General features: G+C 40.2%; 1 protein-coding gene across 4 annotated transcripts in view; it reads right to left on the bottom strand.

Moving 5' to 3' along the window:
• LOC146509929 (rho guanine nucleotide exchange factor TIAM1-like) overlaps positions 1-23,535 on the bottom strand; it is a 52,402-nt gene that overhangs the window by 4,467 nt on the left and 24,400 nt on the right. For 3 of the 4 annotated variants that reach the window (XM_085174154.1, XM_085174153.1, XM_085174155.1), the window contains 16 exons: positions 22,337-22,483; positions 22,047-22,121; positions 19,385-19,555; positions 18,051-18,155; positions 16,989-17,070; positions 16,644-16,730; positions 14,588-14,800; positions 13,500-13,633; positions 4,661-4,885; positions 4,304-4,372; positions 4,070-4,195; positions 3,687-3,795; positions 3,377-3,556; positions 3,105-3,223; positions 2,897-3,005; positions 165-223 (listed from right to left, as the gene is read on the bottom strand). In XM_085174154.1, the coding sequence (XP_085030280.1) occupies positions 165-223; positions 2,897-3,005; positions 3,105-3,223; positions 3,377-3,556; positions 3,687-3,795; positions 4,070-4,195; positions 4,304-4,372; positions 4,661-4,885; positions 13,500-13,633; positions 14,588-14,800; positions 16,644-16,730; positions 16,989-17,070; positions 18,051-18,155; positions 19,385-19,555; positions 22,047-22,121; positions 22,337-22,483 (2,010 nt within the window). The remainder of the gene's footprint in view (positions 1-164; positions 224-2,896; positions 3,006-3,104; positions 3,224-3,376; positions 3,557-3,686; positions 3,796-4,069; positions 4,196-4,303; positions 4,373-4,660; positions 4,886-13,499; positions 13,634-14,587; positions 14,801-16,643; positions 16,731-16,988; positions 17,071-18,050; positions 18,156-19,384; positions 19,556-22,046; positions 22,122-22,336; positions 22,484-23,535) is intronic. The other variant, XM_085174156.1, reaches the window with a different exon arrangement.

Here is a 23,535-nt window from a genome sequence, read left to right on the forward strand (position 1 = left end):
CCAATAACTGCCCTCACACAACCATGAAACATTAGCTTAATTATTTCTGTCCCCCATGCAATGTAAAAAGAGAACACGTTAAAAGCACTTCAGAGGATGTGCACCCTCCATCACTGTGTGTCTTAAAATGCAATTAAAATTAAAAGTCAAAAGAAGGTACTTACTATTTTTTTTCTGTGCTTAGAGCAGTCCTTGTAGACAAATACAACTGCTGTTTTGAACACTGCATGCGGGCAGAAAGAGAGAGGGGGAGAAAAGAAGTGAGAGAATTGATTAACAGGGTCTGCATTCGTTCTTTATGCAACAAGCAACTTCTACTCACTGTCGCCTTGCCCAAGAAAGCACATATAATAAGCAGATGTAATATTTATTGTCAAAAGTGTCTCAGCTGAGTGCATTTTAAAACACATCCCAGCACTTCTGAGTAGGTGTGTGAGAACTGCATATCACACCATTAATAATCACTTCACCCAAAAAGTGAAAAACAATGTAAAGATCCCAGTTTGCATGACTGGGTCCATTTGCCCATTAACTGAAATAGCACCGAGCAGTACCAAAGCCTGACAGTAAAGCCTCACACGAAACAGTAAAGTATTCATAAATGCAGAGCAAGTGCTCTTTCATAAAAATGTAACTGCATTACAGCTCCTCTTATAAGTTTAGAAATGTTCATGATGAACAAGAATGTCATGGCAACCAGAGATGGGCAGTAACGCGTAACGCGTTACTGTAATCTGATTACTTTTTTCAGGTAACAAGTAAAGTAAGGGATTACTATTGCAAAAACGGTAATTAGATTACCATTACTTTCCCGTAGGAGCGCTGCATTACTGCGTTACTAAAACCGTGATTTTTTTGTGAGAATGTCTAATGACAGTGACGTAAGCGAGTGCCACGTTCGTGACAACAGCTGTGTGCAGATCAACAATGGATCATATATCGAGTGCGGGAGAGAGTATGAGCGTGCAGCGTTTAAAGCGTGGAAGTACTGACCTTATTTTGAGTTTGATTCAAAAGTGACAAAAACATTAGTGTCCGTTGTGTGTGGGAAGAAAACTTCTTTTTACAGCGAAAAAAATCCCCTAAACTTCCAAGCAAGCACCGAGTGCGCTACGATGTAATGGGAAATTCATAGAGAAACTCGCAGATTCATCAACTGACCGCTGCAGCACACCTGCACCAGGGCAAACCTCCGCCTACCCTACTCCTGCTTTACAGGTGAAAATAGAGCAACAGGACCGCTGAGTCTTTGTTATTTATTTTCTGCTGTGTTTTACTTGCATCTATTTGAAAGAGTGAGTGTAAACACAAAAAATATTTTATTTTATGTGCTGGAATGTGCAGAAAATAAGTTTAAATGTTAAACAAATTTCTTCCAGTCAGAGAATGTTGCATATAATTAAATTTTTGCTTGATGCATAAAGTTAAAAGATTAAAACTAATAAAACAAGTTTTAAAAAGGGACTTTTCCATTTGATTACATTTTGTATGATGGATTATGCAGAAAAAGTAGAATTGGGCTGAAAGATCTATCGCTTTATCACCTACTCATGTAAGTAACTAAGTAACTAAGTAATTAATTACTTTTGAAAATAAGTAATCAGTAAAGTAATGGGATTACCTTTTTGGGGAAGTAATCGGTAATTAGTTACTGATTACTTTTTTCAAGTAACCTGACCAACACTGATGGCAACACTGGTTTATTTTCTGGGATGATATTTTTACATCTTTGACATAAAAAAGGGTGCAAAAGTTGTGGTTTATTACATACATGACAGCTTCTGCTTGGTCACATATTTGAAACAACTTGTTTTGGCAGCATAAATAAATGTGTTCGTTTCCTGGGAAATACCCAGCTTTCACAGACAGACCACATATTTGCCATCATTTGTGGAGACCGTTCTAAAATGTTTATCCTAGCCCCGTTCATCCATCACTGCAGGTGTTTATTGAGTTGAATGCATCACCTTTATCTCTCCAACATACCTCCAGTCTCTTTATCTCATCTGACCTCAAATTTATACTGGGTTCAGTGCAGTTCGCTGCAAACTCAGGTTCCTCTTACAGATCCTGACCATCAGAACCAAGTTCTTCTGCGCTGAGGGTTATAGATTATTCCGAGAGATATTCTTGAGTTGCGTTAATCTTCAGTCATATCTACACTGAGTTTCTGAGACTTTCCCGTTGCACTGTGTGCCAATTGAGCCAATGAGAGTTGTCAAATTAACTCTTTGAGGGTTGCGATAGAGAAGCTACTAGCTGTGAGCTGTGAGGACTAAAGAGGAGTTAAGAACAAGGACATTAAGTAACGTTAAGTAGCTTTCAGCACCACTGAATTAATAATCTAAGTTTGCGTCATTTCAATTTAAAACAGGACGGCACATTACTTAGCATTATTACTTGGATCCATTATGTAAATGTGACAGCAATTTTTCGTCTGCAGTCCCTTATGTGGGTGTTGATTTCTATTAATTGTGCTTGTTCTACAATCATTCTACCCCATGAAAAAAACCCTGTTAAAATTATGAAAAATAGAATATAATAATGACATTCAAGTCCATTATGCAAACTTCCAGCTTCAGCTGCATCTATGGCAGAGTGCACTAGAATTAGCGATGCTTGATCTACACAGGTTTTTAATCTATCCTGTGCATAAAGACACAAACTGTATATTGACCTTTTTTGATTATTCATAAAGAAGAGCTGAGGCTGAAAATGAAACCTATGATAACTCAAAATGTAGTTGATCAGCTTAGGTTTGTAATCACATTAAACATCAGTACAACAAATCCCCACTTTATGGTGACTGTCATATTGTAGGTATATCTCTGTGTTATGTAAGGAGGTATTCCCGGCAGCCTGAATTTCAGGTGGTAAAATCTACATAAAACCGTACCAAAAGCAACTAAATCCGGGTCCTTTTTGCTCTTGGCCAAAGAGGTTTGAGGGTTTATCCATGCCACCGTAGAATGTAGTAAAAGATCCCCCATTGAGAGGTCAGCCACCTGTGATGCATAAAGGAAAAAAAAACATGTTAAAAAAAAAAGCAAATAGGTCACAGGATCATTCACTGGGCTTAAGGCTGATACGTTAATGTGTTCTACCTCTTTTTTATCAGCAGTCTGCTCGTTGATCAGCTGGTCAAAAACAGCGCCGTACTCCTCATGAAGCTTTTGCATCTCATTGATGTGACTTGCAACTTTGTTCATGGCCTTAATTGCAACTACATGGGGCAAATATTTATAGTTAAAACCCCAAATCATTGATTCACCAACACCATATCCTGAATATACAAAGTTCTATGTAGCAGGCGAGTAGATGATGATGCACCATTTCACCACAGTTTTAAATGCTCAATGAAAAAAAGGATACTTACCATCCAGGTGGTAGTGTTCCTCACTGTCCGGGTCAGTGAGAGAATAGAGCTCCCTTAGCAGAAGTGGATACTTCAGCACTCTTTGGATTGGTTTGATCAGGTAAGACTCGAGAGTGGATGAATGTTGCTGTCTGGGATTTTTCTCAGCCAGGAAGGCCTTGAATTCTGGATCGGTCTTTGCTGGAGGAGTGGAAATTTAAACACCGATTTATTTTGTGTAAGGCACAAGATAACGCAAAGACTTGCTTTTAAAAATAGTAAGGGGTGACTGCATGCTTGGCATGAGGCAAGAATCTGTTAATGTTTTTACCTTTAGCGAGGACCTTTGGGACTTTGGTGTGACTGGCGCAGAAGGCGCTGTAAATCTTAAAGCGATCAGCATAATACAGGAATGACCCACCCAACGAGAACAGCACCTTCTGCAAAAACAGACAACATAACATACAATCATAAGATTATATGACCGCGGTTAAATGATGGCATCGCACATTATGTGGAAATTCCAATTTTGAGAAGCTGCTAAATAAGAAAAAGTCTCAACTGTTTTTTTTTTTTTGTTTGATTAACATAAGCTCTTTATTATGCGTTATACAAACAGCAGTACCAAGGGGGAGTGTTCCCTAAATGAGACAAAATAATTAGAGGATTTGAAGCCAAATGAAGCAGTTGGGTCTAAAATCAACATTCCTTCACCTTAAATTGCTCCACCCTTTCCAGCCTCTCCTGGTCTGGCATCAGCCTGATTCCATCTTCCAGCGTGCGTAGGAACTCCACCTGGAATTCCACCATCTCTCCGAGGTTACCAAACAAAACGTCCAGCTGCAACACACATCACTGTCAGCACTTTGGAGCAAAAACCGTGTATAGGTTATGGTATCTAAACAGTTTATTTCAATTCTTGGATAATAAATATCAAGTGAAGAGTACCTCATCCTGAGTCAGGAAGCTCTTTTCCTGCAAAGGTTTCAAGTAGCGCTCTATTAGGCAGTTGAGATCCTGAATGACACAGATATAAACAAGAACAGCCTGTCATCATATGCTCAAGGAGGAATGAGGCATGTCTTGTGTCTGTTGATTTGAAGGCTATTTAATGAATCATTTGCAAAGATTTTAAAGAATGGAAAGAAGTCAACCCCTTGTGGGTTTCAACATAACTCACACTGACACAAAAGTATTTCAGCGACGATGACACAGGAACACACATGGCAAAACATTTGTGAGTCAGAGACCGTAGCTGCATTCTTACGGCACGCTCAAAGAGCACTTCAGAGAGCCTGTACTCACTTTGACATAAGTCTTCTCCGTCTCCACCAATTCATTGATGACCTTGCGCAGTTTGTCAGCGTGGGAGAGCTGTTTCTGTGTGGCCGCGGCTGCTGTGGGTGGTAAAACCGACACAGGGCTCGGAGAAAGGGATGACGAAGACGATGAGGAGGACGACGACATCGGGCACTCGGGGGGATTGATGTCATGAAGGCCGCGGCAGAAAGCAGTGACTGGCTCTGTGCTCTGCTCAGAAAGAAAAGGAAGCAGAGCATGCAGAATTTTTAAGGGACCGCTTTAAAAACCACTCACAAAAATTAATAAAATAACTAAATGACTATAATATGTAGGTTTATTTTGAGAAGTACGCATTCATCATTAACAAGACATTAAACGCATTCCTACAGTCTGCAAAGACACAAAACATGAAGTCTAAGGAGCTTGGAAAGAAAAGAGTCTGGACTTCTTTAAATTGCGTGAAGACGTTTCACCTCTCATCCGAGAAGCTTCTTCAGTTCTAGGGTCAAATGAGGGTCCTCTTTTGAGGAAGTGAAAGAAGACATCTATGTCCTCTGTGAACGACCATCTTTGAACAGAGGCGGTGGCTTGCGACACCAACTGTCTGCCATCCATTTCTGAGATCCCTTCCCAGACGCCTTAACGCCCACTCACATCCTGGGCCATCTGACCTCAGGAAATGATAGGGTGTGATTAGGTTTCACAATGAGCTCACCCGAAACCTTGGCTGATTGTGACCCACACACTTTTGACACCTTGGCTCGTGCGATTAGGTAGAGGATCATTAGGGGGGTCCATTGTCCCTCTTGGGGGGAAACTCCCACAGGGTTTAAAACTGGGACTCTCTACCATTTGACCCTTAGAACTGAAGAAGCTTCTCGGATGAGAGGTGAAATGTCTTCAAACAACTTAAAGAAGTCCAGAAGCTTTTCTTTCCAAGCTCCTTAGACTACGATGACCTGGATGACTGAGAACCTTCACAGACATACCAGACATGAAGAAACCTGCTAGATTCAGATTGTTAGTAGATAATAGAAAAAGGAGAAGATGGTGGATTGGATGCTGCTGCTTTTTCACTTTGTCCATTTTTCAATATGCAGCGCTCTGTTGTGCTCATGTTCACTCCCGTGAGACTAATAAAGAAGCATTTTGATGTAAGCCTATAATATATTCTTCTCAGTGTTTGGTTCCAGTGTGTAATGTTATGGATGATGTGTGACGTGTGTTTCTGGTCATTACTAAACAAGTTCTAAGAGTAATATCAGAGAATGCGGGTTTTATAGTTGCAGAAGATAAGGGACTTGTCGCCTCTTGCTCCTTTTCCACCAGGCTGAGTGTGTTTTTTTTTTTTTAAAAATCAAATGTTCTACAAGTAATACAGCAGCATGTCTCCCTGCTGCACCAATGGTTATGAGTCTTTCCAGCATCTGCTAATACTTTCTACAACAGACTTCCTGTAGGTAAAGAGGTGTCTCTGAATTCAAACCCAGAGTTCAATAGTTTTCTTTGCAAGCCCAGGCAGGCTGTCACAAGGACTGAGTTCTTCTGAGAAATCTAGAAAAAAATAGATGTACATGTGCGTATTATAGAGTCTCTTACTAACACCAACTATAAGGGAGCTCAACTCTAAAAATCTCATTAATTACCAGTCCTCCTGTTCAGAGATGACACTGAACCTTTATTGTTTATTTCCAGTGTACATGTTAATCATTTATAAAGCAACCTTTAAAGAAAGGCAAAAGAATGTAATCGAGAAGAAAACTACAGGTAATTTAAACTCTAAGGGACAAACAAAGACACTAAAACCATCACAAAGTAAAACTACAAACTGAGTCGTGTCAAGCTGATTGGATGATGCAAGTTTAAATCTGTATTATCTGTAGGCAGCACAAAGCGGGTTTGATCCTGTTTCAATCACCATTTACTTAAACGGGATGCCACCAGTGTTACTCACAGAAGCACTTTTGAGAACTTATGTTACAAAACTATCATTTTTATGGGTTCAGTGACAGTGTTTACTTATTGTAATCTCTGATATGGCAGTGCGCCTCACTGTTTGCTGCTGATAGCTGATTTACATAAACTGGTCAGCTGGGGAAGTGGCTTGTCTTTACTGATTCAATGCCTTGTCTCCTGCTGGACTGCAGCAATGACAAACATAATTTTCCATTGTGGTATTCAAACCAGTTTTGCAACTTTGCTATACACACACACACACACACTTGTTTGCACAGCAGAATTGGACAAACAAAGAGATTATTGACGTTCCTCCTATCACTAACTAACTACAGTCACAATAATAAACACTTACCACAAAATGAAATGAAAGTCTGAATACAAGTAAAATGACACAGGTAACTGAATTTTGTGTAGCATCCAAATAATTTACATTGTGTGGTAAGCATTGTTTACAAAGGTGATAACCGCATTAAAAAAAACATATCCACAATAAAGACCCTTTAAACTCCCCAAACTGACATTACACATCGCCGAGAACAAGTTTTATCAGACATTAAATCTTGTTCACCGAAAACAGAATACTAAGGACTGGAAAAGCATGCAAGGATGAATGTGCTGCGATCTGTGCAGTGAGAATTCCTCCGTGTTTCTAAACACAACAAGCAGAGCAATGACACTGCCATTTTTGGCCCTTAAAGCGAGGTCTCGCCCTTGACTGCCGAGTGGCAGATGGGGCAGTGGCAGAGACAGATGACAAGAGATGGGTAACGAGGAAGGAGAAGAAGAATGGCAACATGATGCCGCACCATGACCAATAACTAACTTTCACACTTGCAATCTAAGTGGCATAGAGAAAATTGTGAAGAGCATAACTAATTGGATTCAATGACTATTTATCTGGGGTTTATTTAAACCCCAAAACAAACAAGTGCAACCTTCGATCGCAGATCTAATGTGCAGTATAACAGTTATTAGCTTGTCCAGAATCAATGGCTTTCTATTCCCCATGCCACTGAGATATAAACACGATATAGTAAATAATAATAATGTCTAAAAAATGGGTAGCTCATACACTCAAAATGTGTGATAAGATACAAATATTACATAAAATATTAAAATGGGTTGTACAACTGGGGATTGCACTAAGCATAAGCTTAGCATTGCTGGTACAATACCATGTCATTATCACTAACCTTCGTGGGATTGCATCCACAACACAAGCCACCTCACACACACACGCACACACACACACACACATATAAACAAGAGTGCACAGCTCACCAGCTGTAACATGTCATAGATGGATTCGGTCGGTGGCTTAGAATTTCTTCTTCTCCTAAAAGCGGACATCCCGGCAGGTGAAGTTTTGACGAGAAATCAGGTTTTCATTTCCTGTCCTGCTTTTGAATTCCAGAGTGCTTCCACTCTTCCTCTGCCCCGGGAAGGCTGTGTTTTTCTGCCCTGTGCAGAATGTAGAGTTGCCGAACTTGTCCAGCTAAACTGATCAGAAGTGCTAAAGGAGATGCCTGCTATTCAACACTCACCCTGCTCTGCAAAACACTGCAGCTGGTAAAATCATTACTGTGGCAGCTGAACAAATGGGTCATTAGGCAGACTGAACAGAACAGATTGCAATGAACAACAGCACTCCCGTGTCACCTTATCCTACAGCGTCTATCCAATCACTTTCTATTTTTTCAATCCACCGGCTGTCTCTGCATGCTGCCCTGAGTGCCAGTCTCCACTCTCTTCTTTGCCTCGTATCTGTCCTCGTTGCCTCTTCCACTTTTCTGTCCAGGTGTTTGAGAGGAGCGGTGGCAGGCGGCGTAGAACAAAACATTAAATAACAAGATCAAACCTCACACCCTCATGAGAGATGTAAGAAGAGATGGGAGGAGAAAGGAGGGAGGAGAGAATGGGTGTTGAAGAGGCAGTGGGTGGTGGGAGCCAAACACTCCAACAGGCATCTGCCTTCTCTCTCTCTCTTTCTCTCTCTCTCTCTCACTCATCACTGCTGAGAAAGACTTATGTCACTACATGTGAGAAGGACGGCAGCCTTGTATTTAAACTTGCGCTCCGTTTGGAAATGGGTTTTAAGAAATACCGCGGTTAACGCAATTATTTCTAGAATAACGACAAAAAGAACACGTGGGAATCAACTCAGAAAAGGTTTGTGCCATAATGCACCAACTATGGATCCCACAGTCAAACCAGTTCTTGACATTTCCAGAAACTATGTCACACAGGTCAGAATAAGCTCTTTCTGAACATTGAAAATGGCAAAAAAAAAGTATATTCCACATAAACTATAAACTTTAATCCTCTTTATAAAAACAACAGTTGGAGTGGATGAAGAGAGTAGCAGCTTTTCTCCAAGTCCAGCACATGCAGTCCTTATTACCGCAGTGACTAAACGTACTATATCCTTGACTCGGAACAGACAGGGAGGAAAGTCTAGTATGACAGAGGAGCATGGAGGCAAGCACAAACCTGCTCTCACACCCATCAGCTGAAACCACGCTGAGCGAGAGCCAGAATAACCAGAGATTGCTCATATCCACATACTTGGCACACAGAAGCACAGCACACACATCATTTCACAGCTATGCAGTGAACTTTGACATGCAATAAACACACACACGTATAAGTAAATGGAAACGTTTAGCAATTCTTACGGACGTGCCTCCAATGCCTCCTTGTACAGTGTTTGTCTAAAAGAACAAGCAGTTACTTGTCAATATTTGAGCATGGACAGGAAGGAGGGAGGGAGGAGAAAGGAAAGGAAAGGAAAGGAAAGGAAAGGAAAGGAAAGGAAAGGAAAGGAAAGGAAAGGAAAGGAAAGGAAAGGAAAGGAGGATATGTCTTGAAGTTCAATTTCACTGGAGATCAGGAAAACATGCAAATCCATAAATCCCTGCAAGGACTGATGGGATATACAGAGAGAGACTTAAATCATATAATCTGAAAGCATGATTATGTTACGACATGAGTCTTCATAAATCTGCACAGGAACATTTCGAATTCAGAGCCGTGGATTTGCAGACTACAGGCTTCAACTCAAAGTTGTAATGGGTGAAAAAAGTTAGAGGCACTTTTTTTATTCCCTTAAACAGCAGCAACCAGCCAGTTCTGATACCACAGCATTAGAGGATTACGTCATGTACATTTTAATTTATTTAAATTTTGGAAAACCATCAGAAAGAATGTGTTTTCTTGGTGTGTGTTTACCAAAATATTCTAACACTAACATACAAATCGATGTGTTATTTCAGCATCCTCAGTGTTGACTTTGTAAAGATTATTGCTGCCTTAGAGGCTTCATAAATCAGCACAGTGCTCCCTCCAGTGGAAAACTGTGGAAGAACAACAGCATCTGAGACAAAGGTGAAAAGGCCCGATTGGAGGGAAGGGGGGCAAGTGAAAGCATAACTGAAGACTTGTGCCCCTTATACAGTCATAATAGCCAGAAGCTATAATAATTATATTAAACAAATACACTAACTCCAAATGAACAACTGGAATTATATCATCAAGAATAAATCAAAACAAACCTTGATAAAAATTGCACCCCATCCTTCAAACACTGAATAATGTATTTTCTATTTCAAATGCCCTCAAGCCAAACTATTAGACATTTGTAAATTATCATCACACTTGTCAGTGAGGCTGACGACACCTTGGAGAACACTAGCAATCACCGACATCTCTACTATCACCGTTATCCTGAGAAATCGGCGCTTTTTTCTCTGGTCGGTTTATCATAGCGGGGAGGTTGCTCTGTGCTTTGTCTAAAATAATGAACATTCCCATATCCCCTGGCTAGCCAGACACTCATTTATCTCCACTAAATGATGTGAAACACTGTGGAGAATGGAGTAATTAGAATGTGGGGATAATTAAAATTGTCCCACTTTGCCTCGTTTTCCTCACTCCTCTGCCACCATGGCACCGCAGGCGCTGGGTGAAATGAGGTAAGACGCAATCCTCAGCACTCCGAAGCTTTTCCAAACAGGAGACTTGAGAAACAAAAGGCTGATCAACATAAAGAAAGGACAAATAGTTTGGGTGAATGTGTGTTTGTTTTTGAAGAAAATGCCACAGTTTTGGCAGTCTGTGGCAAGTTTGGATTGAGCATCCAAGTGTTCAGGCTAAGGTCAGTGCCCACAGCCGGCTGGAGAGCTAAGGGAGCGGGCTGTTTTAAGTGCCAACGGCATCCTCATGTTGTTTATGGTAATGAACAGCAGGGGGTTCATGAGGAGGAGGGTGGAAAAAAGACCCAAGATCAGAATGAAACTACAAGGACAGAAGGAAAGGAAGGGCATTCAAAACAAGACGGCAGATGAAGGTACTGGATGAAAAGAAAAGAGCTGCTGTGTCTGATGGTCATGGTCACATTGTTGCTCTCAATTTGGAAAATAATATGACAGTAAATCAAAAATCTAAGAAAATTAGGGGTACAGCAAAGGTAAAGATGAAAGGAAAGGATGGAAAAAAGCAGCAGGGCACAAATCAGACAGCTCGTGTTAGACGAGAGCAGGAGGTGAAAGACACAAAGATGAGATGAAGATCACTGACTTAACACTTGTGTTCTATTCTTCTCTACTGGTTTGCAGTGAATATTTTTTCCTCTTATAAACAATCCCGATTAGTCTGTATGGCTGTGTGGCTGAAAGAGGTCGATTCCCCGAAGAGGCTTTGGATTTGTTGGCCATATATTTAGGATCCCAGTTTTGACTGATTACTGAATTTAACCATACAGCAGATACACAGAAGAACAACTGTGAGGTTAAAACAGCAAAGCAATTTTCAATGTTAATTAAAAACTGCAAAGAGTTTCAGAAAGTTTTGTGCGGCATCTTCAACTAAATGTTTTCTTTCATCATGAGTTCAAATTAGAGTCTCCTCTATATCAAGAGTATTTCAGTATTTCACTCACTCTTCCCTCAGTCTTCACTGAAGCTGCATTTGACCTCACCCATTAGCTCTCCCTTGAGATTGAAACTCATTGACACAAAATGAAGACAGAATACATAGATGTCCCTTCCCTTTCTTCTTTGTTCATGCCTAGGCTATCAACACTGGTCCAAGAAAGGAAAAAATGTTTCCGGTGGTTACTGGCTATCAGACAGTGCCATGGTAATGGAAGTGACAAGCGTATCAGAGGGAGAGTGGATGGCACACGGCCTGTCCCAGCAATCACTGCGTCGACCCTGATCAGTCCAGACATAATCTTAATTAGAAAGTGATGCTGTTCACTCACCTGTCTCCAGTTCAGTGTTCCAGAACGCACACTCACACCCAACACGTACTATGTGCACATCTGTTAATGTGCCAAGACACATACACACTACATTTTGCTATGAATACGGTGCTGCTAATGCAATATGCTGTCAGCACAACAGAAAACTGTTATCGGAGGAAGAATATGGTTATGATTACAGTGTTAAATCAGTAGGATTCACAGGCTCACTGTAACCATCATGTTGGACTTATATATGCCCTATATATTATGACTATGACAACAGAAAATCCACTGAGAATCTCCCATCTTTTTAGACCAACACTTTTTTTCTGGTTTCATGTGACATGTAGAAACAATTCAAACCAAAGTAATCAGAAAATCCATCCACGTTCCTGCATTTAACAGGCTCTGGAAAAATTACACAAAAAAAGAGCATAAATCAACTGTTGTGTGTCTGTACGTATTTAACTGTCTGTACGTATTTAACTATTATTGTGTCATTGTGACCCCCTGTGGAAATGACCCATGTGGTCATTGCCAACAATGCCATTTCACAGTTATTCAGTGACCCCCATATGGGAAACTACAAAATAAAGAAGGTCAGTTTGTAGTCTGCATCATATACATGCATACATATCCTTATGGATTGGCATAGATTAGCAAATCACCAGCTCATTAAAAAGGTATAGTTAAACACCACAGTGTGCATCAGAAACAACTAATTGTGAGTTTTTTAGCAAAACAATGTTCTTGGATTTTGTAGGAGCTGAGATAATAAATCATTCACACAGAGGGAAAGACAAACTATTCTGGAGAAACATACTGCATGCCTAAAGAAATGAATAAGGAATTTGATATTACAACATTTTTGTGACAGCCTTTTGCAAAAATAGCCACACTGCCGTTTTGTTATGTGGCGTTTTACAGACACCCTTTTTGTATGTGTAATTTTGCCCATAGTGTTATTCTCTCAAGTCCTGTATATAACACAAACAATAATTGGTGCATGATTTTTTTATGTTAAACTTGTAGTAACATAGATACCTTGTATATAACATATAACTTGGATACATTTGGTTGTGTAGATAGTGATGCATTTTTTTTACATTGTTTGATCAATTGTAACCCAGGGGAGATGAGATCATAGTGCATCTTTTCTTTAGAAGTCTGAGGAAAAGCATCGCACATTATGTATCATGCTAGGCCCTACTGGTGTGCCGGTCAATCTCTTCTCATATCTGCTGAATTTTTTGATCCAGCACTCATTCTATTGAACCTTTTAACTTTGTTCAGACTTAGTTTGGCAAACTATTCCTATATAAAACATGAAAGCAAAGCGACTGCTGAAATTTGTTCAAACATAAATCCAGCCTGTGTTGGATTGTTGATCAAATGATAGTGTTTTCCTTTGCTGTCTGGCATGAAATGTAAGAAATGTCCCCGAAGATGTCAGGCTGCAAGATGACAATGCAACAAATCAAAGACTAAGAAAGCTAAGACTAAAGCTGCTAAAACATCAAACACTGAGCACCAAAAACTCCATCCTCTGTTGGGCTAAACTGTTAATACCCTGTTATTTTTGCATTGGCATTTTTACCTGGCTTGGTGCGTGAAACTGTGGCTTTGTAAAACATATCTTACTTTGTATCCAGTCCCAATGCAAATTTTATCTTCCTGATGATCTCTGTGGCTCTGCAAGGGCAGACAAGGTTCCTCCTCATAAGTATCATCTGGGCTCTCCAGTGGCAAACCTGGCACATCATCCAGGATGTCTTCTACAAAAAGGACAAAAGGCAAAGCTGACAAAGAAGACTACACATATGTATACCAAGCTGCTTTCATTTATTTGTGCACTTCATCTGCATTTACTTTGAGAACCTGGGTGAGTCTGGCTGATTTTTAAAAGGTCACAAGTATGTAAGTAACTTTTTAATGAGTAAGTTTTTAATGAAAATAATAATTTAATAGCATCCTCTTTGTGTTGGATTAAAGTGACAGCAATTAAAGATTCCTATAACCTTTAGTGTTTCTTATTATGATATCACTGTTTAGTAAAATTAGTTATTATTCCTTCCATTTTAAAGTCTCTGTGCTGAAGAACTCTTTTATACACCTGTGTCCTCAAAGCATGACATCATCAATAACCTCCATCTGGCTGCTTAAGTGTTTTTCTCTCCATCTGACCCTTTGCATATGGCATATCCTGCATGATGACAGCTCCACGCTGCTGAAGGATTCGTATTAATATTCATATTGCTCCGAGTTCCAAACAATGCCAGCTTGTCAGGCTGCGCATTGCAAGTCCTGGTTTATAAGGAATACAAATGATGCCCTTGCACAAATAAAAAGAGCAGGTCAAAGGAAGGATGGCGGCTGCCTGCAGGTTAGTTATCAGACAGCATCCGTGCATAATTAGTAGATCGCCCTGTTCACCTCACTGCATGCAAAAGATGTATCTGAAACCTCTCTTTTTCACCACAGAAAGTTGGGTTTTAGAGGGTGAATGATCACGCAACACAAGATATGTGAATGCAATGCTAAGGACAAAAAAAGGAAGAATCATTTTGTTATTTTTCCTTTATTCTCATTCATTCAGAACTATGCATGTCTAAGTAAATATGTCAGTATATAAATATCAACTAAGAAAAACTGCTTACATATATATTATTTTTAAAAGCAAACAGCTTATTCAACTGATCCCCAAATCTTTTGGGACAGGAAAACCTTACCTTGGCTCTGGGAAAAAATGTCTGTGGCTAGGTTTTGTTCCACATCAGAGCGCCGGGGTGGACAGGAGCACACCATCCGAGGATCCAACTGGGGCAGGGTGCTGATGCTCAAGGTCAGGGTTTGGTTTGTAAATGCAGACATCATGTCATCCTTCTGGAGGGCAGATGCCTCTTTACCATTAAGTAACAGAATCTCATCCCCTGCTTTCAAACCTGACAGAGAATCGGGCAAAAAAATGTAACAAATGTGAAATTTCACTAAGCATATGGTAAGAAACAGTTTAAGAAACAAAGTCAATATAAAATAAATTATTGTAGAGAAAGTTTTCAAACAATGCACAGTCAGTAAAAGCATTATCTGTGAGTTCATGACCCAAAAAACATCCAACCAACAGCAGAATTCCTATGGGCCGCTCAAAAGCACTGCTCACAGATGACTTATGTAAACAAAACTTTTGCACCATACTTCCCAGCAGCACCTCGGAGACTAATCAGGTGCTCTGAGATGCAAATGTGTTCCATCACATCAAAAATGCATCCTTCTATGATTGCTTGCCTGAGGCAAATACTGATCTAACAAGACGGGATGGATTTAAGAGGCAAAGTACAATGTCTGTCTATTCCTGTCCTGTCCTGCCCACTGTGTGTATACTGTACGTTCTTCATGGTACAATAGGTGAACAAACAAAACACTGGAACATAGCTTCAGTTTGAGCCTTGCTCTTTGTCTTGCTGCTCATCCTCTCAAGCACCTGTGCCCCATTCTGTTAATTGAGAATTATCACTCAATCAGCAATCCAATTAGCAGCTAACCTTATCAATAAACCCAATTGGCTGTGACAGCTGTTTAGAGATGTGACAGCAGCCTCATCTCATCTAGTAACACACAATGTGTTTTGACTGCAGTCATCTGTGAGTATGAGCTTATCTTCCTATTTCAGTCTCATTTTAAATTATTTGCTGCAACAGAAACAGCAGAGACATTATTCAGAAGGATTCTCATAGAACAGCAACACACAGTTACAGACATATAGACGCATAAGGCACACATTTAGCCTTAAGTTATGACCTAGTTGTCTGAAATGGGAAGTGTCAGCTGTAGCAGAGGCTTTATTGGGCAGAGAGAGATAACCCCTCTGGTCATATACTGCTGCGTGTGTATGCCTGTGTGCAATGCATGGATGTGCCTTTGTGTGTGCTGCTGTGTGAGGAGGGGAAACGGGAATTACAGTGAAAGAGCGAGAGCGGGAGTGAGAGAGAAATAGACCCTTTGGGGCTCCTTGTCCAGTGCTGGCCTGGTTTCTGCATGTACCCTGCAGAAAATCAAGCGTGATGTCTTTCAATTCCCCATTCACTCTCTGCACTGTTAATAAACCACACACATACACACAGGCTCATCACAGTGTTCGTGTGGACCCACTAAACTGCATCTAACTCTGTGATTCAGCAGAATATCGTGCCCAGATTGCAATAAGATGCTTTGTGGTATGTGGATGCTTCAATCTTTTTCTACTTCTAACATCAACTGAGTCCTGTGTCTTTTGGCAGCCTGCTAAGATAGCAGCTTTCAGATTGCTAATACACTAGAGGGCACAATCTCACACTTGAGTAACCTTGGTCTGACCCTGGGGCTTAGTTTTGGGGCATGTTATTTTCTATACATTAGTGTTGTATCTACCAAGCAGCCATATGTTTCTCAAACCCATTAGAGTGTCACTGTCTCAGTTAAAAGATAGGGACCAGTGAAGGGGGGGTTGATCTCCAGACCCAGCAGTGCAAAGCAGAGAGTAGAATTCTGTTCTAGCTCTCAGGAATGAGATTATAAAAATCTCTTTGTTCTTGTTTTATGGTTTGTTTGTTTGTTTTTTATTTTATGGATAAAGGTTTTGGAACGTCATGCTTTCAGAATAAAAGCATAAAAACATCACTTTGGCCTATTTCTTGACTCTAGCATCTCTTGGCTGTGAATGCGTTCTCTATAAGCATCACTTGTAAGTGTGCTACAGTAGCGGGTTAATCTCCTTTACACATGTCAACGTATGCATAAAATGTGTACCTTTCGCTGAAGCCATTCCTCCTGCTTTCACTTCAGTAACTTGGAGCTGCTGCACCCCATCCTCCTCTAAAACTGCCACAGAAAAACCTGCAGACATAGATAGTTAGACACAGAGAAATTCATTTAATTCCTTCGGTCGTCTTTGAAATATTTCTATTTGACAGCGTAAACTGCTGTATAACCACAGCAATTAAATCCACTCCATATCATGTGTGCCCTTCATTTGGGTAATTCCCTTTTATTCATTAACAAAGCATGACTAGATGAAGTCCATTAGAAAATCAATTTGAAACAGAATTTATGGGTGTGTCAAGAACTGACTGCTATTGTCAGAAATAAGCATACCATATCCGTTGTTGCAGAACTCGGCTTTGTCAAACTGGACGACTTTGGTACTTTTGGGATAAATCTCAATCTCTTTGTAGAGCTGTAAACACACAACAGCACATATATAAATAAATAATTGTAATTAAGGAGAAACAAACAAATAGAGATAGATATATCTATATATAGGGGAAAATGGATGGGTAGCAGTGTTGTTGGACAGATAAGGTCAAGGTCATGCTGTTGTTATTAATAAGAAATGAACAGGTTCATGTATTATTCTGGCTCCTTAGCCAAGCAATTGTATCTGAAGGTTGTGGGGTCAAAATCCAGGTCAGGGCTATGAAGTGAGTGGGTGCTCAGACAAGACCCTGAGCTCACAAAAGCCTAGAACATGGACACAGCTGTGTGTATGCAGCAACAGACAGGAACAGAAGTCCGCAGTGTGTAGTAGCCTTCACTGAGGAGAAATAATAACGTAATATCATAGACTAAGGATGAAAGCGGGTGAAATGAGTCACTGATCAAAGCAGGAAGATAAAAGAGCTCTTGAGGAAAAGAGCAAGTTATAAAAATGATTGTGCTTTGAGAAAGATTTCAGTGTATCACCTACAAGGCGCAATCAAAAAGAGGATTTGTTTTGGGGTTTACAGCAGATGAATAATGTGGTGGTGGGGGGGACTTTCAGTGAGTGTGACTGTTCTTATGATAAATAGACGCACACAAACACAAACGGCGACTTCGTAGTGCACACAATAGACGTGAAATGCTACTTTGCATAATTTATAGTTTATGCAATAGTGCTTCTTTTCCATCCTGGTGATTTTGTATGCACGGCAAATCAAAACGGCAACTAACTCATAAAAAATGCACAAGCGTTCATCCATATCTGACAATAAAAATATGAATAAGAAGATGGCAAATCCAAATAACATACTGCAGTAATCTTAGAATCACACAAACAGCATAATAATGTGTGCTGCATGTCTTTGATTAACTTATATGGATATTTAAACCTAGGATATTCACCTGGTTATTACTTAAAAAAATGTATCTAATGTGGCTTAGTGTGTATTTCCTCACCAGATCGGAGATGTCCTCTTCAAATGTGGGAACATAATAAAGTATTTGGTTGTCAACCAGCACCTTCAAACGCAGGTAGTGGCCAGAGGGATCGATCTTATGGGTCTGGGGGCAACAAGAACATATTACTTGTACATGCGAGTACATGTTTAAGTTTTAAAATATCTGGTGATCTGGCGATAAGGAGAAAGGTAAAGAGAAACCAAGTGTGTCATTAAAATGTTATGCCACCGCATACTTCACATTTCAGTCCACTATGACATCAGTTCAACAAATGACTGGAACTCTATTCAAAAAGACATTCCCTATATTGAGTTTTAATAATAGTGCTGGTGAATGCTGTCTAACATGCTGGTCCAAAATCATGGACGATGATGATGATGGATGCTCTGCTTCACTCTGTTACGTTTGTGACTTGCATGCACATATGCGTCATTAGGCAATATTACGCCTATTATGTGTGTCTTGCTGAAGCCAATTAAGGAGAAAAGGTAATGAAGTTAAAACAAGTGATGGACTGTGAATGACAGCAATATACAGTTTATCCTGAAAGCTAAGAGCATTATTAAAAGATCTGTGACTCTGCGAGAACTGTCATAGAAGTAGAACTGAAAGAACTCGGTTATACTCAAATTCATATATGTACATTGAAGAAGACCGTATCTGAACCGCTGATAATGTGCGTCAATGTGCTGTCAACAATGACTGCTGACAGTAATATGGCTGATCTTCATTTTCCTCATTTAACTTAATGGTATTCTGACCTCTCTACAGGACTGTGTCTAATTTCTTAATACCTTGGGGATTGCCTGTGTTTTGAAAAAGCTGTTGAGAAGAATTAATTGTATTCCTAGCCGCTTGAATGCTGTGTGTGTCATTCTGCGTCTGCAAGCTAGCAGGTAATAAAGCTGCATATTGGAGGTGGGTGACAGACAGCCACACTTCCAAAACCTCCAAATCACAAATGATTTAGTGATCATAAAATCCATTGAGAATTTGCTAATTAATGATGAGTTTTCACATGAATCATGACATAATGCTCTCAGCTGCCTTTACAGGTTTAAAGTATCGGTGTCTGTATCGGTATTGGCAATACTGGACCTGTATTTACTTTGGATCAATACTAAAATTTGCAGTATTATAAAGTGCTACTGTGTATGCAATAAAAAGAGGAAACATTGTGCAGTCTGTCACTTTGCAAACAGTCAATTTAAAAAGAAAAGGTACATCAGTGTTACATTAGTGATTATATGCAGTGCACTGTGTAAAATGCATTTCTCTTATGTGCAGTCGCTGGTAATGCAATATTTGCAATGCTGTTTTTAATGGCCCACCTTGCAGACAGTGTTCAAGACTTCCAGTGTTGTCTCTCCGGGCTGTATGACGGCCAGGATGGGCTGGTTGTTTGGCAAACACACCCAGGAGGGTTTCAGGTACTCAGGAACCCAAATATCACTGTCTACATTTTGCTGAGGAAGACTTTTCACAGAAGCTTCTCTCTCCTTCTGAAAATAAAAACAAACACAGACACTCAGCAAGTTTAAGTTTATGCATCTTTGAGCAGCTGCAGTGGCAGAAAGCATAAACAGACAAGGCAGATTTAATGCAATCGTGAAACTCACAAACAGTAATTCAGTAATGACACTTGTACTGCAGTATGCTTTTTGCATTGCATGTAGCACATGTTATATAGCTTACACTTGCATTTTTATGGGTGTGTTACTGTTTTTAAAGCATAATCTGTAACCTTTCGGCCCATCAGTCTGACCTCCAACAATCTGGCAGCCTTGTCAGCCGCCTTGCTGGCTTCTATTCCCCCCCATCTGTAATATATCTCTACCTATCGAGTAACAGCATCCACATTTATTCTTTCATTCTTCTATCACGCCAGCCTCCAATTAATCACTGCCTCTCCTTCTGGTGCCCTTTCCCCCTATCTGTACATCATTCCATCAGCTCTCTCCTCCCCATCTTTCATTCACGCCATACAATCTGCCGGCAGTTAACAATCAGGCCCGGTGGTCCCTGTCGAAATGAACTTCGACTTGGCTGTATCTGTACGCGTGTGTGTGTGTCTGTGTGTAAATCTGTGTGGTAGAGATAAAGTGAAACAAAGAGGGAAACAGCCACAGTAAACTACATGCAACAGCACATTTTTATATTCACAAACACAAACAGGCCTACATTCACATGCGCAAACAAAATACAGACGCGCACACATTATCTCAGACAGACAACAGACTGGGGGGCCTGTAAGTAGTACCTCCCCCAACTCCCTGAACTCCCAGTCCTGCTCAGCACCATCTGGCTCCCCTCCTGGCCTATCTAGGATGCCTCTGCTGGAGGGTGGTGATGGTGTGTGTGGGGCGGCGGGGTTCTCAGATTCCTGCTAAACTCTCCTTTCCAGCTTATGCTAACAAAGGGATTCCCCAGAACAAACAGCAAATTAAAGCTGGGAAAGTCAATCAGATGTGAACATTTGGAGCTATTCTTGCTGGAAATGCTCAATGAGGAAAATCTTTGTCACTGCCAACTACAGCACGTTACATCTTATGCTTTTCTTTACAGTCATACCATACACTGCCAGCTGAAGCCTGGCGTGGGTGGAAAAAAAAATTGATCTCTCTTTGTGCCACCAGGGGCCTGCACTGCCAGAGCAGGTTATTGCTGCAGACTTAGCTTCTGTCTGCGTGGTTCAGACTAAAGCCTATCTTTTCTCTTCTCCTCATCTCTGGTGCTTTTTACCAGTGCTCATAAAATATGGATCCAGCAGGCTTGTCCTATACAACCTATGTGCAACTGGACATTTTTCCTTAAAATTCATATAGATTCGTCGCATACTGGAAAACTGCATTGATATGGTTGTCTTAGGAAACATGTTTTTCTTTCTTATGATATATAGCTAATTATTTGCAATTGTGTGCAAATGTGGTCAGTACAGCAGTTACAAGAGAACACAGATGGTGTGAAACCAGCGAGTCCTATGGTAGCAAATGTCTGCATATTTGTTGAAACGTCAGAACACTAATGATGTGAACATATCAGATTAAATTTGTCTCTGTGGGATTAGCAGACAGAAAATCCCTCTAGTTGATAGCCTTTTTGATACTGATAAAGATGGAATTGCCTGAAGCAAATTAAATAAAGGGACTCTGTCCACACTGCTCAGAATATTAAAAAACTGCTGCAGAAGATGACAAGGGTTGTTTATTCAACACAAATAAACCTGAGCATTGTCCAATGGCGCTGAGAGAGTCACAGATATTCTGCCGCTTTTAAAGTTTTATGAGTCTGCAAATGTCTCCAATCACTCTTCATCGAGGAGAGAAGCAAACGTCTGAAAATATCAAAGCAAGGGCTTTAAAAATGACCTCAAAGAAATGCTCAATGGTGCAGAAGGGTGCAGGGATTTTGTGCTTTCCCTTAGATAACTCACCCTGCAAAGAGCCAGAGCCCCAAAAGGATCTTAGTTAAGTGAAAGGAGGTGGAAAATCTGGTGATGTAGCTGGCCTCGGGGTCTTAAGAATCCCATTACCCATTATACAAGAACAAAGATTCATCTGATGCTCCAGTGATTTTTCCTCTTGGTGTATGCAAAAAGCAAACAATGAGAAGAAATGAGTCCACAGTCACATGAACTCTGCTGATTTGTGGTGAATAACTAATAAAGGGAGGAGGAGCTTCATGTTTAGCCTAAGGGAGGTTATTACTGTAAATGGTGCAATGTAGTTGTCAACTCCCTTTAATTTCTTGATGGGAAACGATTGCACTGTACAGCAGAAGTGGGAACAAGCTGATACTGGATTATATGTATTTAGCACTTAATTTCACCCAGTGAGGAGACGTTCAGCTGCACTATTACTTAATGTTCAGCAGAAACAGCAAGACTGCTTCATCTTCTGGAATGTTAAAAGGGGGCAGACATAAAATATTACATCGACAACAAAATTTAATCTAAATGTAGGTTTTTAAACATAAACAGAGTTGAAAGCTTACAGATTTTTCACTGGAGGAGTCTTCAAACACCTTCTGCAAAGACTTTCTCACTGGCTCCGCCCCATCAGCAAACACCTGCAATAACACAAAGCAAAATTAAAACACACATAAGTATAGTTACTACTTTGACACCAAGAAGCAGTTTCAAGCATAAACTTACGAACACACAATATTTTTATTGGTTATTGAACGCAGATAGTTAGCTGCAGTAGTATTTATTCACCAAAATCTAATTTTACAGATTTCAATTAAACATCAAGCACTGCAAAGTCACTCAAAGTCAAACGTACCTGGTCAATTGAAGGGTGTCCTTTGCTCTTTCTCCTAGATGCGGTGTCCAGACCCCAGAGTGAGGAGAAACGGCTTCGACGTTTACTGAAGGTGCGAGGGAAAGGTTGGTTCCGCTTTCTCATGCTGCTCTCTGTACGGGCAGACACCTGTGACAGTGACAGTTACAGAAAACACAACAGAAATGAAACAGACACCTTTAGCACCCTGAATGAAAACAGTTTGACATACAAAAGCAATCATTTGCAGCAGCTACTGAATACTTTCAACCTCTAATCCCCTTCAGTGACCTACGACGAAACTTTTCGTTCCCGTTTTTTGACTTCTCCAGGTTAAATCAGAACTCAAATAGTATGAGCAACTATGCATTACACTAGTATAGAGCTGATCAGACATCAGACACGTACACTTCAAACATAACATCTTAAACCACTTTTTAGACTCATCTTCTCATTCCCCACATGAGAGGCCTTTATACTGTTATTACAGCCCGAATCTACTGTAGAAAGTAAATGAAGGAAAAAACAGAAATATTGCTTTAGTGACCAAAAACTTTGAATACCAGAGCTGAGAGAGAGAACAATTATATTTCCCTTTAGGCAAGACAAATGAGTTCATTTGAATATTTTTGCAATTCATTAATTAGTAGCCATGAACAATTATTTTAATTGCATTTCATTTCATTTCAGTAGTTTTGCGCTACATGTATTTATAAACGTGATTCTCCTTATAAATATGCCCCATTTATCATATTTAAGCGATGCAATAATGACATTTCAAATTAGTTAGAAGGCATGTGGTAATAAATAGAGTAAAAAGAATAAGAAAGGGACAGGAGAGACATAAAAAAAGGACGGTATAAAATATGGCAGATAAGGAGAAAAAGACACTGAAGGAACGAGACACAAACAAAGGAAGTGAGGGTGTAGGCAGTAAAAGGAGGGGGAGCAAGGGCCAGAGAGTGTTAAGCCTGTTTGTGGGAAAGTGCCTCAGGGATGCTAGCGTGCTAAAAGAGTTTGTATTGATCGACCAATCACAAAAAACACTGTCAGTGCTTGATGTTGTGTGTGCGTGCTAGTGTATGTTTGGCATATCCGTTAGCTTGCTCGTATAAAACTGCTCTGTAGAGAAATGTTTTCCATGTTTTGCTCTTCGTTTTCACTCTTTCTTCTTTCGATGACACTACGCAGAGCTTACAGCT

This window comes from Neolamprologus multifasciatus, chromosome 10, assembly GCF_963576455.1.
Source record: "Neolamprologus multifasciatus chromosome 10, fNeoMul1.2, whole genome shotgun sequence".
Lineage (NCBI taxonomy): Eukaryota > Metazoa > Chordata > Actinopteri > Cichliformes > Cichlidae > Neolamprologus > Neolamprologus multifasciatus.